This window comes from Myotis myotis, unplaced genomic scaffold (assembly GCF_014108235.1).
Source record: "Myotis myotis isolate mMyoMyo1 unplaced genomic scaffold, mMyoMyo1.p scaffold_m19_p_3, whole genome shotgun sequence".
NCBI classification, from domain to species: Eukaryota; Metazoa; Chordata; class Mammalia; order Chiroptera; family Vespertilionidae; genus Myotis; species Myotis myotis.
Window position 1 is genome coordinate 200,508,769 of NW_023416335.1, and position 15,512 is coordinate 200,524,280.

At 46.7% G+C, this 15,512-nt stretch overlaps 2 protein-coding genes across 15 annotated transcripts in view; both read left to right on the forward strand.

The window, feature by feature from the left end:
• The first annotated feature begins 988 nt into the window (after positions 1-988).
• LOC118650920 (RNA-binding motif protein, X chromosome-like) lies at positions 989-4,603 on the forward strand. The gene is made up of 2 exons (XM_036299471.1): positions 989-1,871; positions 4,000-4,603. Exons 1-2 carry the CDS (start codon positions 1,097-1,099, stop codon positions 4,398-4,400), a joined length of 1,176 nt encoding a protein of 391 aa, XP_036155364.1. The 5' UTR covers positions 989-1,096; the 3' UTR covers positions 4,401-4,603.
• Positions 4,604-15,175: 10,572 nt separating this feature from the next.
• The window catches only part of HCFC2 (host cell factor C2), a 44,458-nt gene continuing 44,121 nt past the window's right edge, over positions 15,176-15,512 (forward strand). For 13 of the 14 annotated variants that reach the window (XR_004965861.1, XR_004965865.1, XR_004965862.1 and 10 more), the window contains exon 1: positions 15,176-15,348. Coding sequence is in view for 8 of the 14 variants with exons in the window: in XM_036297993.1 (XP_036153886.1) it covers positions 15,186-15,348 (163 nt within the window). In the remaining 6 variants the exon portion in view is untranslated. The remainder of the gene's footprint in view (positions 15,349-15,512) is intronic. The other variant, XM_036297996.1, reaches the window with a different exon arrangement.

A 15,512-nucleotide genomic window follows, 5' to 3' on the forward strand; every position in this document is an offset into this window, starting at 1 on the left:
TGTGGCTAGTGTCTACTATACTGAATGAACAGTAATTGTAAGAAAAATGATTTCGTGGGTTGTTGTTTTTTCAGACTTGAACTTGAAGAGGGGGGATATCCTGAATTTGTACAGAACTTTTAAAGGGCAAAGTGTTTTTCATATCTTCTACTTTATTCTCACAACATTCCTGTCAAGTAAGTTGAACAGCTGTGTTTTGCCCCAAATTGCAGCTGAGCAAACTGAGGCTTTGAACAAGTTAAACTCCAAGTTCCCAAAGCAAATTAGTGATGAATCCAGGACTGGAATTCCTGTTCAGCATTTCTCAACTGTTTCTTACTTGAGGCATATTTCAGATACTGGGGTTTCTGACAGCAACCCTAGAGTTCAATTGCATCCATAGTGATTGCATTCTTCTCTTGGTCTTTGCCGGAAGCTGGTCCATCCTTGCTGCTTGACACAGTCACTGCAGGGAAGAAACATCTGCACAGCATATGTTTCAAGGGACCTGGCGTATATGGCATACTGTTCTTAATATGTTTGCTCACCTTCTTGGCACTATGTGTTTTAACCAAGGTCACCTCTCCGAGAAAGGTTGTTTCCCCAGGTAGGGATTTTTCCCTGAAGTTAGGGAGGGAATAAAACCCCTTAACTAAATTCGAGGCAGGTAGTTAATCACTTTAACTACGAACAATCACCCTTAAGCTACATAATCTTTACTCCCTGGAATGGAGATAAGAAACGCCCTAACCTTTGGAATAGAAATTGACAGGATTAAAATCAACTGGTATAAATACAGATGTAACAAGACAATAAAAGGTAGAACCTGGACAGAACTTGGCTGGAGATCCTGGCTAGAGAACCTGGCTAGGCTGCTGATCAACTGAATGCTGTGTCTGTGTCATTCCTTCTCCGCCGACTCCATCCACACCTTTGGGAACCCCTGGACCTGCTGGGGTTGGAACCCAACATATGGCGCAGTAGTTCCTGCAGGTTCTCTCTTCTGTCTTCGGAGCCAGTGGTCCTCCCTGTGCTGAGCAGCTAGGAAGCCCCTGTCAGTGAGCTCGTAGGAGCTTGAAACCTTCATCACCCCTCCGACTCTTACCAGGAGGGAAACATGGTTGAAGCTGATCGCCCAGAAAAGCTCTTCATTGGTGGCCTCAATACAGAAACAAATGAGAAAACCCTTGAAGCTGTATTTGGCAAATATGGACGGATAGTGGAAGTACTCTTGATGAAAGATCGTGAAACCAACAAATCGAGAGGATTTGCTTTTGTCACCTTTGAAAGCCCAGCAGATGCTAAGGATGCAGCCCGAGATATGAATGGAAAGTCCTTAGATGGAAAAATCATCAAGGTAGAACAAGCCACCAAACCATCATTTGAAACTGGTAGGCGTGGACCACCTCCACCTCCAAGAAGCAGAGGCCATCCAAGGGGTCTTAGAGGCAGAAGAGGAGGAAGTGGAGGAACCAGGGGACCTCCCTCACGTGGAGGGCACATGGATGATGGTGGCTATTCCATGAATTTTAACATGAGTTCTTCCAGGGGACCACTTCCAGTGAAAAGAGGACCACCACTGAGAAGTGGGGGTCCTCCAGCTAAAAGATCTGCTCCTTCAGGTCCAGTTCGCAGCAGCAGTGGAATGGGAGGAAGAGCTCCTGTATCTCGTGGAAGAGATAGTTATGGAGGCCCACCTCGAAGGGAAACCCTGCCTTCCCGTAGAGATGTTTATTTGTCCCCAAGAGATGATGGATATTCTACTAAAGACAGCTACTCAAGTAGAGATTACCCAAGCTCCCGTGATACAAGAGATTATGCTTCACCACCAAGAGATTATACTTATTGTGATTATGGTCATTCCAGTTCACGTGATGACTATCCATCAAGAGGCTATAGTGGAGACTGGGGACTAAGATGGCGGCATAGATAAACACCGGGAAATTTCTGCTTCCCACAACAATCGATAAATGCATCAAAAACACAAGGTGGACATCATCCAGAGCTACAGGAGGGCTGGCTGAGTGTAAATTCTACAACTAGAAGGAGAGAAAAGCACACTGCGAGCGGGAGGAGCTGCGGAGGTGGCGTGCAGAGGTACGGGGCTCGCGCGCGCACGGAAAGGGTCTGGCACCTGAGGACGCGGCTGTCTTTTTGAATCCGGAGGGAGACACAAGCTCCCGACGGCTCTGAAATCCGGTTCCGGGAAGTCTCTGGGGACCCAGGGCTCATACGGGGAAATACTGGACTGTCTGGCAGCGGGCGAGCTTGAGAGCAGCTTTCCCTCAGAGGTGCTTGCAGTCATTGCCGGGACACTGGGACCCGCGACTCCTTAGGGCAGGGCTGAGGCTCCGCCATAGCTGCTTTCTCAGCCCTTTGATTCCTTGAGACCGCGCCCCACCCAGGCTGCGGCAGAGGCTTTTGCATATGAATGCCCCGGCCATTTGCAACCTGTAATTACCTAACCGCAGCCGGGCCAGATAGACTCAGAGCTTCCAAGAGAAGGCCCAGGCCCCACAGCGGCTTGCATTGCTACACAGCTGAGCATCATCAGGGCAGCTGATTCTCGCTGCCAATTGCCCTGGAGGTCAATTCCTCCCAGTGATCCTACAACAACCAAGGCATAGCTACAACAAGACTGTGCACAAAGCCCACGAGGGGGTGCACCAAGAGTGTCCACCTCAGGTAACTGGGGAGGCTGAGCTACTGGGCCCTACAGGACACCTAGCACACAAAGCCACTCTATCAACACAGGGAAGCAACCAAAATGCGGAGACAAAGAAACAGGTCACAAATGGCAGAAATGGAGGAAAGCAAACGATTGGATATAGAGTTTAAGGCCACGGTTATAAGGTTTTTCAAGAATTTTATGGAAACCGCCGATAAATTTAATGAATCCCTCAATAAGTATAGGGAGACCATGGAGGACATGAAAAAGGACCAACTAGAAATTAAGCATACACTGACTGAAATAAAGAATAATTTACAGAGATCCAGCAGCAGAAAAGAGGATCCCAAGAATCAAGTCAAAGATTTGAAATACAAAGAAACAAAAAATACCCAACCGAAAAAGAAAAAAGAAAAGAGATTCCAAAAATATGAAGATAGTGTAAGGAACCTCTGGGACAACTTCAAGCGTACCAACATCAGAATTATAGGGGTACCAGAAGGAGAGAGAGGGCAAGATATTGAAAACCTTTTTGAAGAAATATGACAGAAAACTTCCCCTACCTGGTGAAAGAAATGGACTTACAAGTCCAGGAAGCGCAGAGAACCCCAAACAAAAGGAATCCAAGGAGGACCACACCAAGACACATCATAATTAAAATGCCAAGAGCAAAAGATAAAGAGAGAATCTTAAAAGCAGCAAGAGAAAGACAGTCAGTTACCTACAAGGGAGTACCCATACGACTGTCAGCTGATTTCTCAACAGAAACCATGCAGGCCAGAAGAGAGTGGCAAGAAATATTCAAAGTGATGAATAGCAAGAACCTGCCACCAAGATTACTTTATCCAGCAAAGCTATCATTCAGAATAGAAGGTCAGATAAAGAGCTTCACGGATAAGAAAAAGCTAAAGGAGTTCATCACCACCAAACCAGCATTATATGAAATGCTGAAAGGTATTCTTTAAGAAGAGGAAGAAGAAAAAGGAACTCTTACCATTTGCCACAGCATGGATGGAACTTGAGAGCGGATAAATACCACAGGATCTCACTCATTTGTGGAATATAATGAACAACATAAGCTGATGAACAAGGACTGATCCAGAGACGGAGAGGCATTGATTGGACTGTCGGGACTTGGAGGGAAGGTAGGGGAGGGTGGGGGTAAGGGGGAAAGATCAACCAAAGGACTTATATGCAAGCATATAGGCCTAACCAATGGACATGGACAACGGGGGGGGTGAGGGCATGAGCGGGGGTGGGGGGCGTGGGGGGTAGAGGGTAACGTGGGGACAAGGACACATATGTAATATCTTAATCAATAAAAATATTAAAAAAAAAAAAAAAAAAAAGAGGCTATAGTGATAGAGACGGCTATGGTCATGATCATGACTATTCAGATCATCCAAGCGGTGGCTCCTACAGGGATTCATATGACAGTTATGGTAACTCACGTAGTGCTCCAACTACACGAGGGCCCCTGCCATCTTATGGTGGAAGCAGTCGCTATAATGATTACAGCAGCTCACGTGACGGATATGGTGGAAGTCGAGACAGTTATTCAAGCAGCCGAAGTGACCTCTACTCAAGTGGTCGTGATTGGGTTGGCAGACAAGAAAGAGGGCTTCCCCCTTCTATGGAAAGGGGGTACCCTCCTCCACGTGATTCCTACAGCAGTTCAAGCCGCAGAGCACCCAGGGGTGGTGGCCATGGAGGAAGCCGATCTGATAGAAGGGGAGGCAGAAGCAGATATTAAAAACAAAACTTTGGATCAAAATCCCTGTTCAAAGAAACAAACAGAAAGTGGAACCTATTCTGTCATAACTACCCAAGGACTACTAAAAGGAAAAATTGTGTTACATTTTTTAAATTTCCTGTTAAGTTCCCCTTCATAATTTTTATGTTCTTGAGAGGAATAAAGTAAAACATGCTTGAAAAAAAAAAAAAAAAGACAGAACCTGGCTGGAGAACCTAGTGAGAGAACATGGCTAGAGAACCTGGCTACAGAACCTGGCTATGATGATCACCTGAACGCTGTCTCCGTGTCATTCCTTCTTCGCCGACTCTGTCCACACCTTTGGGGACCCCTGGACCTGCTGGGGTTGGACCCCACCAGGTCTCTGCAGCATCAGGTCACTGCTTGTATAGAATTATTGTCTGTCCTGGTGGCGTTCCCTTTTGTATTCTCATCCCAAAGCCCTCCTACAATCCAGCAAGTGTGTCATTTTTCTTTGGACCTGGCTTGACATTCTTTTTTAGTCCTCTTCTTTCTTGACTGCCAGCAAGGTGTACTCATTTTTTTTAAAAAATCCTCTTTTTATTGATTTTAGAGAGAGAGGAAGAGAAAGGGAGAGAGAGAGACCAACATCAATGTGAGAGAGAAACATCGATCGGTTGCCATATGTACCCCGACCAGGTATCAAACCTGCAACCTGGGCATGTGCCCTCAGTGGGAATAGAACCCAGGACTTTTTGGTGTACAGGACTATGCTCCCACCAATCAAGCCACAGAGGCCAGGATGGTGTAGTTGGACTCTGTTTTAAACCACAACTCTAGTCAATGCTTTAGCTAACAGGCATGGTTGTAAGATATGTATCTCTAGTTGCAGCAAAAGCATTTTTATGCATTGGTCCTGTGGGAAGTCAGAAGGTGCAGTGGCAGCACAGGGTACTGTGCACTAAGTACTCTTGTTCCAGTCCTCACTGCACCCACATGAGCAAAAATAGCATCAGCATTTCCTTGCCCCGGGCTTGCCACCGCTCTTCCAGAATTGTGTGCTGTCAGGAGCAGCAGGCCGGTCTCTCCAACACTCCAAGCGACCTCCTGACATTTCTGTTTCCTCCGAAGACCGTGTTTTCTCCTGTGTATCTCTCATCCACCTGGCAGGATGCCTGACCCAGTGTAAGAGCTCCTGAATAAGTGAGTTCAGAGAGGAGGACAACCAAAGCACTCAAGAGGAGGACTTGGAATTGGAATAATGATTATGTGGTTTTCATAGATCCTGCCTGCTATTCAAATTAACTTCTATGTGGACCCAAATCTCTCTGGTCATTGATCCTCGTACACTTTCTTGCTGACCCCCTGCCGTCTCCAACTTAGAGTCTTTCTCCTTTATTTCTGCTGGGCAATGTCCTGAGGATGCAAGAGGCGTATTATCCATGACCTAGATTTCTACACAGTATGTACATATTCTTCCCTGGAGAAGAAATGAGGACAGAAAGAGACATGGGGTATAAGTGCAGTGGCTACCAGCATGGGCTCCGGAGACAGACAGACCTAGGTGCTAGCTCAAGCCATATATATATATATATATATATATATATATATATATATGTGTGTGTGTGTGTGTGTGTGTGTGTGTGTGTGTGTGTGTTACTAAAAATCTCACTTCAGTTTCTCATCTACAGTATAAAGGAGGGAAGCCTCATATGCCCCTCATAGGACCCTGGTAGGGTTAAAAGGCATCATGCATGTAAAACCCTCATCAAGGACTCAATACATGGAGGTTATTACTGTTGTTGTCTGGAGAAACGCACGGTATGAATAAGGGAAATGAAATGTAACAGTAATATACTTGGGACAATAACAACAACAACAAAAATCCAAGTGAGTCAGTTATACAATGTTGCAAACACTGCTGGTAGCCTACTTAATAACCTTCTCTGCTTCCTCCCTTCAAATAGAAACGCTATCTTTTCGGGCAGAAGGTGCCCGTTAAGGGTTAACAATAGTCGTCTTCTCAGACATCCTAAGCTAGAGTGTCTGTGAGCAGAGCGGCTGTCTGACTTCCTAGAAAGCTACATTTTCCTGGCAGAGAGCGTGTGGTACCTTTTGCCCTTTCTTCCTGTCTGAAATCCAACTTCGATGCCTGGAGGTGGAGGAGCATCTTGCAGCTCTGAGGATCAAGGTCCACGCTGGGCTGCTGCATATGGTCACAGTGACTGTGCATGGAGACTGCAGTGTCGAGTCAGCGAGGGGTCTGGCAGGACACAGATGGCTCAATCCAATAGGCTAGTGGTGGAGATTTTGGAAAAAAAAAAAAAAAAAGGCCATTTGAAGTGTGTAGTTGGAGGTGTTAGGGAAATGTGGTTAAGAGATCGTTCGGTAGCCTGGGGTTAGAAAATGCAGGGAGCCATCACTGCCCCTGGCCCTGAAGGGTGAGGGAAGGGAGTGGTTAGCAGGACTGCGAGGAAGTGGCTGCATGAACAGGGCAGCCCAGTAGCGGCAGCCGGTGCTGACCCAAAGAGAAGGGACTAGAGGGCGAATTCCTCAAACCTTAAAATCTCCTCTTGGTGGTGCCTCCCATCGGCCAAACCCAAATGGAAGTCAGAGGGCAAGGGAGCTCAAGTGATGTAATCGACTTCTGTCAGCCTCTCAGGGCACTGAACAGGTTGAAGAGTGGAGGGTTGATCTGTACAAGCAAACAGAAATATCCTTGCACAGGGTGGCCAGCAGCCTTGCACGTGTTAAGAGGGCAGAGCAAGGACAACGGAGGAGCCCGAGTCGCTGGTAGCATCGGGAGCCACCCGGCAGCTCTGAACTAACTACTTAGGACACATCTTGCTAAATGAGGAAAAGAAGCCCTCTGTGCTAAGTCACTTTGGTCATGTTTCAGTCCTATGCCTGAATGCAGTCCTATGCCTGAATGCAGTCCTGTGTGACCTTGATGCATTTCACGTGCATTTTAAATTTGTGGTGTCAATATATTGTATATCTGGCTCATTAGTATTCCATGTTTCTTTTCTGCTGAAAGTCAAATGGTCATCATTTCTTCTTGCCCAATGGGCCTGCCCTGCTGAGTTATAGATAAACCTTCGATAAAAATTTATTAAAGCTGATAAAGGTGACTGGGAGGAAAGGAGAGCGTATTCTGCAGTAGCAGTGACTCACTCAATGGCTGGTTGGTCTGACAAGCCTCTACTCATTGCCTCTGTCTCCCTAGGCTGGGCTCCAAGATCACCCATGTGGGGCAGGAAGCACAACTATAGGAGCCCCAATTCCCTCTTTTGCCTGGTGGAGCTCAACGATGGGTCCTCTCCTTGTCTGGAGCTTAGGTCCCCTGTTACCCCGATCTGCACAATGGCTCCTGCACCCTACTCTTTGCACCTGGGTTCTCTCCCACACAAGATGACCGTTTTTTTTTTCTTCCTTGGCTCTTGTGCCAATTTCCTTTCTTGTAACTGGTGTAAGCTCTCCCTGGCATAGAATTCTGCCTTGCTCTTGCCTGCTGCCCTCTCCACGCCTTGGCCACAGCTCCAGCCAAGACCCATGGCCAGAGCTGTGCAATCTGTGAACAGGCCTCTCAGACACCATCTGCTCCCTTCATCTTGGGAGCAGTGCCTGCCCAGACTCTCTGCTGCTGGAGTCCAGTCGACCCGCTGGCACTCCCCAAAACCTCTCCTCAGAGCTCTGCCAAAAAACCCTTGGCCCGAGTCCTCAGTTGAATTAAGGTATCCCTCGGACGTGCAGTTTATCCTCTTGGCCGAAAACACAGCACTGTCTGCTGCCTCCCAGTGTGAGTCCCTCCCTCGGAGGCAGGTACCTCGGTGGCTCAGAAGGAGGAGTAGAAACGGTAATGATGTAATGAAAACGCTGCTGCTGGAGTAAAACCATTTACGACTCCCCAAATGCTACCTACCTGCCAGGCATTGCTTAAGTGCAGCACTGTGCTTGTTTGCATGGCAACAGCACAAATTTCAGTTACCACGGTGTAATTCAATAACATCATCCCTCTCCCCCAAGCAACGCAGTTCAAATCTGTCACCATAGGACAGTGACGGCGAACCTTTTGAGCTCGGCGTGTCAGCATTTTGAAAAACCCTAACTTAACTCTGGTGCCGTGTCACATACAGAAATTTTTCGGTATTTGCAACCATAGTAAAACAAAGACTTATATTTTTGATATTTATTTTATATATTTAAATGCCATTTAACAAAGAAAAATCAACCAAAAAAATGAGTTCGCGTGTCACCTCTGACACGCGTGTCATAGTTTCGCCATCACTGCCATAGAATAACTGTAATCCCATAAGTGCAAACGTTGTGGCTAGCTTTTCAAAGCAACTGTGCAAATCGCAGAGCTACATCAGAATCAGCGGCCACTCATGTCACTTCTTTGACACAGTGGCTGTTGGTGACTGACTGGTCACTGGAATCTGTTGTTCAGTTTAGGTATAGACAGCAAAGTGTGTAGTTGCAATGCTTCCTTCCCACCCAGCAATAAACCCATGTGATGTTTACAAATATGGGCAACAGAGAGAACTGACCAATAAAGATAAAAGTGTAGTAAAGAAACAAAAAGTGATCCCGGTGGGAGTGAAGTCCAAATCCAAGGTAAATGGCCGTGAGCTATAACTATTCAACTCTAGATATGCAGCCAGGAAAAGTTAGTAAAAGTGAATTTATGAACGTAAGCGAGGAAAGTGGTGGTGATGAAAAGGAGGCAGACGTTGCAGAGAAAGTGAGTGAGCGAAAAATTCACACCGAAGGAACTCTCCAAGGTGTTTTGTGACATTGAAAGTGTGAAGGATAAAATATGGGAAGCTGATCCAAATTTAGAAAGGAGTACGCCAATTTGCCAACTTGCCAAGGCACAGAAAAGCTGCTCGCGCTGTACAGTAATAAGAAGGTCCTCTTGGTAAGTTTTATACAAAATTAAAACATCTTGTTCTCCATGTTTCTAATGTTTTAAATTACAGAATGGCGAATAAATATTAGGTTAGCTAACTTTTCATTTCCCTAGATATTTAAAGCCAACAGGGAGAGTTTTAAACATTCTGACAGAAATTTTAAAGGTCACCGAACAATTGTGATTTTTCTCATTGAGAAGACCCCTTTGCAGTGTTTAAGCTTGCATGGTCATTTTTACAGAACAGCACCACCATGCAAGGCAAGGGCTGCCTGTGTTTTACATCTATTCTCTCATTTGATCTTTAAATAACCCTAAGCAATAGATGCTAGCATCATCCCCATTATATAGAAAAAGAATCTGAGGCTCAAAGACAATAAATAATTTGACCCAGATCAAAAAGCTAATGAAAGGCTGCACCTCTTGGATTCTAAACCCCATGATCTTAACCTCTATGCTATATTATCAGTCCAGGTAGATGATGGGTATTTGATATGGGGGAGCAGGTGTGAAGGAGAGAAAGTGATGAGAGATGAAGGTACCTTCTCTAGTGTAATCTAAAAAGGCTAGAACAGTATTGTCCAAAAGAGCTTTCTGTTTTCTATTCTATTTTTTAAAAAATACTTTTTTATTGATTTCAGAGAGGAAGGGAGAGGGTGAGAGAGATAGAAACATCAATGATGAGAGTCATTGATTGGCTGCTTTCTGAACACCCCCTACTGGGAATCGAGCCTGCAAGCGGGGCATGTGCCCTTGACTGGAATCGAACCTGGGACCCTTCAGTCTGCAGGCTGACGCTCTATCCACTGAGCCAAATCAGTTAGGGCTTATATTCTATTTTTAAAGCATATAACTATCTATATAATTTATAATCTATAATACAGAAATATATATTCAACCTTAATATACATGTAAATCTATGTGTACTCCTTAGTCTATCTTTTCTTGATCCTCCAGGATTTTGCTCCACCAAGAAACTTGAATATTACCTGAGTACATGGCTATATATATATATATATATATATATATATATATATATATATATATATATATAATATGCAAAGTCCCCTCAGGAGTTTGACTGGGAGACCAGGAGTTCGATCACTCACTAAGACGTGATGCTGACCACCCAGGGGTGGCATGGAATGAAGGAAGGCCCCAGCCGGCACCAGAAGGCCCCTATTGGTCCTGATTGCTGGCCAGGCCTAGAGACCCAGCCCATGCACTAATTTTGTGCACTGGGCCTCTAGTTCTAAATAAAAGCTACATTTCCTGGCTGGTGTGGCTCAATTGGTTGGAACATTGCTGCATACACTGAAAGGTTTGATTCCTGGTCAGAGCACATACCCAGGTTGCAGGTTTGATCCCCGCTGGGGTGCATTCAGGAGGCAACTGGTTGATGTTTCTCTCTTGCATGGATGTTTCTCTTTCTCTATCTAAAAAAAAAAAAAAAAAAAAAAAAATTAAATTAATAAAAACATATCCTCAGGTGAGGACTAAAAGAAAAACACTATATTTCCCAAACTTCTTCAACTGGCCTGTGACTAAATATTGGCTTATGGGATAAATAGAAAAAATATGTATAATCCCAGGATGTGTTCTGGAGAAGGGAATGTTCCTTTCCCTTGCTCTTTCCTGCTGGCTGGAACGTGGATGAAATGGCTAGAGCTGAAGCAGCCATCTTGGGCCACGAGTTGGAAGGAGGAATTCTAAGCTTTAAAATCTACAAATTCCTGAGGACTTGTGAAACAGAGCTGCCATGCCAGTTTTGGAATGCCACCTCCAATATTCATTTACATGAAAAAAACAGCAACTTTTAAAGCCATTATTATTTTGTTTTTATATATTTCTGTCACTGCAGCTAACGTCATCTTAATATACCAAAGGCCTGGGGGTTCTGGGTGGCTTGTGGGCAAGATGCTTTTTGTCCCTGCAAAAGGAAAGTCCTATTTCTCCATCCTGGCTATCCTCCTGCTTCATGCCTTTGGGCATGTTATGTGAGGACACAATGCCCAGGGCTGCAAAAGCCTTCTTATGACCACAAAGGAAAGATCGAGAGAAATCCAAAGCAACCACTCAGAACCATGACACCATCGAAGTGCTGAACGAACTCTGGAGCCACCTACCCCAGATTTCTTATGTAAGATAATTATGAGCCTTACCTTTTAGTTACTATGTGTTGAATATTCTGCTACTTGTGGCAGAAAGCATTTCCAAATGACATTTCTCTTCCTATGTTCTGAATGTTTATGTCCCTCCACAAATTCATCTGTTGAAAACCTCACCCCTAAGGCAATGTTATCATTAAGTGGGGCTTTTGGTATTTTGGTGCTTAGGTCATGAGGATGGAACCCTCATGGATGAGATTAGTGCCCTTATAACAGAGACCCTAGAGACTTGCCTGGTCCCTTCCAACATGTAAAAATACAGGGAGAAGTCAGCAGTCTGCAACCTGCAGACCCTGACCATGCTGGCAGCCTGATCTTGGACTTCCAGCCTCAATAACGATGAGAAATAAATTTCTAGTCTACGGCCACACCACCCTGAACGCGCCCGATCTCGTCTGATCTCGGAAGCTAAGCAGGGTCGGGCCTGGTTAGTACTTGGATGGGAGAAATAAATTTCTGTTATTTATAAGCCACTGAGTCTGTAGTATTTTGTTTTAGCAGCCCAAAATGAGACTTGATTGTGACCCTAAAGAAGGATCTAGTTGAAAAAAGAAAGACTGACAATCAAGATGTTAAGAACAGCTTTCCCTGCACCCATTTCTCTCCTCCAACCACTGTTCGTTCTTTCCTTTCATGGGCGAGTCTCTGTAAAAAGTGGACTACACATGCTATTTGCACTTTTTCACTTGTTATTCATTCTTCGATCTTCTCTGCCTTCCTTCCTCCCACTCTGCTGAGCATTTTAATCTAGGCCACTAATAACCTAATTTTCAAATCAAATAGACACTTTTTTTGTCTTCTTCCTCTCTGACCTCTCTATGCCTTTGGCTTTGATAACCACTTCCGCCTCTGTGAAATCCCCTTCATGGGTGGCTTCTTTGACATCACCCTCATCCAGTTCCCTTTTGACCTCTCTGGCTCCTCAGTCTGTACGTCCTAAATGTTGGCTTCTTCTCTTCCCTTTCTACACTCTCCTCCTAGGTGCTAACTTCTAATCCTGTAGTTTCCAAGATTGAAGGTAGCTTTCTTGGGAACAGGGGCCCTAGTCTAGATTTGTCATTTAAACAGAGATGAGTCAAAGCTGATCTGGTAAAGGTATTTTTCCCATTGGATTAAGCACTTAGTCATGGATTGAATTGTGTGCCCTCAAAGGATATGTTAAACCCTTAACACCCAATACCTGTGAATGTGACCTTTTTTGGACACAGGGTCTTTGTAGATGTAATCAAGCTAAGATGAGGTCACTAGGATGGGCCTTAATCCAATATGACTGGTGAATGTATAAGAAAACAAGAGACAAAGACAGACACGGACAATACCCTGTGGCGACGGAGGCAGAGATTGGGGTGATGCAGCCACAGGCCCAAGAATGCCTATGATTGATGGCTCCCACCAGAAGCTAGAGTCAAGGAAGCATTCTCCCCTATGGGTTTCAGAGGGATGAGGGCCCTGCTGACACCTTGATTTTGGATTTCTAGCCTCCAAGACTGTGAGACAGCCCATTTCTGTTGTTTCAAGCCACGTGGTTGGTGGTGCTTTGTTATGGGAGTCCTAGGAAATGGATACATACTTCCTCCATTGTCCTGCAGTTCCTTATCTGACCAACCATTTATAAGTTGCAAATATCATACACTAGTTTTGTTTAACTTAAATATCAACATTGGGTTTGCAACTTTTTTTTTTAATCCTCACCTGAGGATATTTTCCATTGATTTTAGAGAGAGTGGAAGGGAGAGGGAAAGACAGAGAAAAATATCAATGTGAGAGAAACACTTCGATTGGTTGCCTCCTGCAGGGCCAGGGAGGAGCCTGCAACTGAGGTATGTGCCCTGGACAGGAATCAAACCCGGGACCCTTCCACTGAACCAAACTGGCTGGGGCAGTTTGCAACTTTTTAATTTTACTCTTAATCTTTTTCTTAAAGAACATTAAAAAAAACTTACCATCTACTTACATAATGACTCATAAAAGTTGGACATTTTAACAATGACCTTACAGTTCTTTTAAAAAAATATATTTTTATTGATTCCAGAGAGGGAGAGGGAGAAAGAGATGGAAGCATCAGTGATGAGAGAGAATCATTGATCAGCTGCCTCCTGCACATCGCCCACAGGGTATAAAGCCTGCAACCCAGGCATTGCCCTGACTGGGAATCCAACCGTGACCTCCTGGTTCATAGGCTGACACTCAAACCACTGAGACACACAAGCTGGGCTGAAGTACAGTTCTTAATCAAATATCTTATGTTTTATGAAAAACATATTGCTCTATCCCTTCTCCAGTTTTGTTTTAGATACATAAAAACTTTATAACAGAAACATTGAAGGGCCCCTTGGTATGTGACAAAGAAAACCTTCCTACATAAATATTCATATCCCCCTTCGTTTCCAGCCATCTTTCGCCTCCCTTCCCAAATTTTCTCTGACCCTGTTTGAAACTGGGGCAATAGTGAGAAGGAGAACTTGAGAAGCAGGAGCTGAAAAGAACAGTGAGAATTCCTTTTTAAAAAGGTAGAGAATCACCCCTCAGAAGAAAGTTTAGATGGATGAGAAGGTAGAGAGGGAGCTGGGAAAGGGGGCTGCGCTCGGCATAGGAGAGAAATTGAAAATGACCAAAGAGGAGGAAGAAGGAATGTTAGGAAATTTTATAGATGTTGTGTGTATTCCTGCTTTTTTAGAGTTTGAGGTAGGGGTTTTAATTGCTTCCAATATTTTTTTTTTTTTTCCGGCTTGACTGGTGTCTCTTTGAGTGTGATTCTGTGTAGGACTAGGTCACAAAGCAGCCGAGCCTGACTTACAAGGGTTACATCTAACCACGATCAGAGGCGGTTCAGTGGTGAAGGGTAGGGGCTCTGCAATCAGAACCCCGCGCCTGAACCCTGCTCCCCATCCTGTTCTGCTCGGAGCCCCGGGGACAATTCCTTCTCTGTGCCTCATTCGCCACCGCGAAAAGGAGGTAACAGTACCCGCTCCCTGGATTGCTGGGAGGATCAAATGAGACAGCCAAGGCCATGAGGACGGTGCTTGGCAACGGAGGACGCTCACCTGTCGGCAATAAAACACGACTCTGCGTATAACTCTCACCTGCTTACACGGAACAAAAACAGAACCTTTGGGGGCTCGCCGTTCCTCAGCCCCTTGGAACGTCATCGCCAAGCCTGCCCGTCCTGAGCGGCCTCTGCAGGCTCAGCTCCCTTCCTCCCTGCGGTTGTGGTCCAGACTCCCTCCCTCGCGCCCGCGTTCCAGGGCATCCCCCGGCCCAGGCGGCGCGTCCCGCCTCCGCGGAGACAGACTTCGCTCTCCCCTCCCCGCGTCCCGACGCCTCGAGCCTCTACGCGAGCTTTCCGCCCTCGGAGCTGTGACCGCTGAACGGGTCTGACCCGCCCGCACATCTCGATGCTCAAGGCGGCCGTAAAGGAAAACGCTGCACCTTCTCTCGCGCACACAAACCGCGGGGCCCCGGGTGGGGAGGGGAGACTTGGTCGGTAGGAAACGTCCTCCCACCCAAAACCTGTGGCCCCGCTGCCCCGGCCCGGCGATGTAGCCCGGGGGTGGGGGCGAGCTCCCCCGCTAGACCCCCTCCGCGGCCCGCTGGCCTCCAGCCTTGCCCCGGGGCGGCCGCCGTCATGTGACCGCCCCCGCTGCCACCCCCGCGCACAGCTGGAGGCGGGCCCCGCCCTCCCCCGGGAGCCCAGGCGCCCGAGCGACGCGCGGCATTGTGGGTAGAGGGGCGGGGGTTGGGAAGATGGCGGCTCCCAGCCTCCTCAACTGGAGGCGGGTTTCTTCCTTCACGGGGCCGGTCCCCCGCGCCCGGCACGGACACCGGGCCGTGGCCATCCGGGAGCTGATGATCATCTTCGGTGGAGGCAACGAGGGCATCGCGGACGAGCTGCACGTCTACAACACGGGTAGGCGCGGCGGCGGTCTCCGGCCCCGCCTGTGGGAGCCGCGGAGGGGGAGGGGAGGCGAGGCGGCGGCCGGGGCCTGACAGCTGTCACCGCCGGGTCAGCGCCTCCTCCCGCGGGCGGCGAGGGGCGCGGCTCGGCCGGGCGGCCCGGGCCCCGCAGTGTCT